The 1,409-nt window shown below is 42.4% G+C and overlaps 1 protein-coding gene across 1 annotated transcript in view; it reads right to left on the bottom strand.

The window, feature by feature from the left end:
• LOC109913024 (Down syndrome cell adhesion molecule-like protein 1 homolog) overlaps positions 1–1,409 on the bottom strand; it is a 554,371-nt gene that overhangs the window by 22,075 nt on the left and 530,887 nt on the right. Inside the window, exon 29 of the mRNA XM_048615473.1 lies at positions 76–106. Within this exon, the coding sequence (XP_048471430.1) occupies positions 76–106 (31 nt within the window). The remainder of the gene's footprint in view (positions 1–75; positions 107–1,409) is intronic.

Genomic DNA, 1,409 nt, shown 5'->3' with positions numbered 1-1,409 from the left:
TTGGTGCAAATACTTTACTCTGTAGAAACAAATAGATGCAGTAATTCTTGATGTAGCTGTCTACGTGTATCTTACCTTATTAGCATTTCTGCCAGGCTCTTTGCATCTGAAATATTAAAAAAGGCAATGGTTAGATTCCAAGAAAAGGAGAAATTACCGAACTGTTAAAGCTCCTGATGAGAAGAATGTTGACAGAATAGTCTTTGATTTTTATGGAATTTGAAAGGTAGCCACAAAGAGCGCTGATGAAATTTATCATCCTTTATGATTGGCAAGTGCGAGTGACTGTTTAAAAAAAAAATCCTGTAAGAAACCAGAACTGCTACCAGCTGTTCCGCTCTCACCCAACACTGTGACATTTAAATGGGTTATAACTCCACAGGCATCAGTGGCCTTTATAAAATCTCATTCAGCTAGCCACACTTCATAAATGAGTGTCCTAATTTCAGTTTAAACCCAGGGGATACAGACAGGCAAAGAGAGATTTCAAATTAGCAGTGTCATTCAAAACACTTGTCAGGTGGGAGAGATCCCATTTAAATACCATCAATAAATGAACACGATGACAGTGACAAGGGATGACTGGTTGAAATGAGAAAAACAGATAAAAATGTATTTACTGACATCAGTCATCAAGAAAGTATGAATTTAAATGGTTATAAACTTTGCAAAACTAAGTTTCTTCTTGTGGAAGAGTAATGATTTATCCTTGTGTGGAATGTTTTGGGGGTCACTTTATTCTGTTCTGCATGGTAAAGGGTGGTGAAACAGTAGAGAGTAGGCCAGTGAAATGGGATGGATGTAAACCCTGGTGTTAGCTGAAAGCTCTAAGAATATACCCTGGAGAAGACTAGAAATGTGTGCTAACAAGGACTGCGGTCATCCCAGTTTGGTAAGTATGTGAGGAGGTAACCAGCATCCAGGACAAGGCAGAAGCACCACCTTCACTTTAAACGGTTACCTTCGCCATCTGTGCATAGTGGCTGTAAAACGTCACTAAGACTCCTTCTACGTCAGCACCTCTCAACTTGTGGCCAAGAAGGAGAGGACAGCGGGGACTTGGGAACATCACTGCCTGCAAGTTCTCTTCCAAGCCACCCAACATCCTCACCTGGAACAAGATTGGCTATTCGTGGGGTTTAGGTAAGACGCATGTCTATGTGTATGTGTGTGTGTCTGTGTGTGTGTGTGTGTGTGTGCATGTGTGTGTGTGAGAGAGATTGGGTCTGTATCTGGGTGGATGTTCTGTGGGTGTGTGTTTGTGTGGGTGTGAGAGATTGGGTCTGTGTCTGGGTGGGTGTTCTGTGGGTGTGTGTTTGTGTGGGTGTGTGTTGTGTGTGCGTGTGTGTGGATGTGTGTGTCTGTGTGCATGTATGTGTGTTGTGTATGTGCATGAGTGTGTTGTGTGC

This window comes from Rhincodon typus, chromosome 32, assembly GCF_021869965.1.
Source record: "Rhincodon typus isolate 14 chromosome 32, sRhiTyp1.1, whole genome shotgun sequence".
NCBI classification, from domain to species: domain Eukaryota; kingdom Metazoa; phylum Chordata; class Chondrichthyes; order Orectolobiformes; family Rhincodontidae; genus Rhincodon; species Rhincodon typus.
This window is presented reverse-complemented; position numbering and strand designations above follow the sequence as displayed.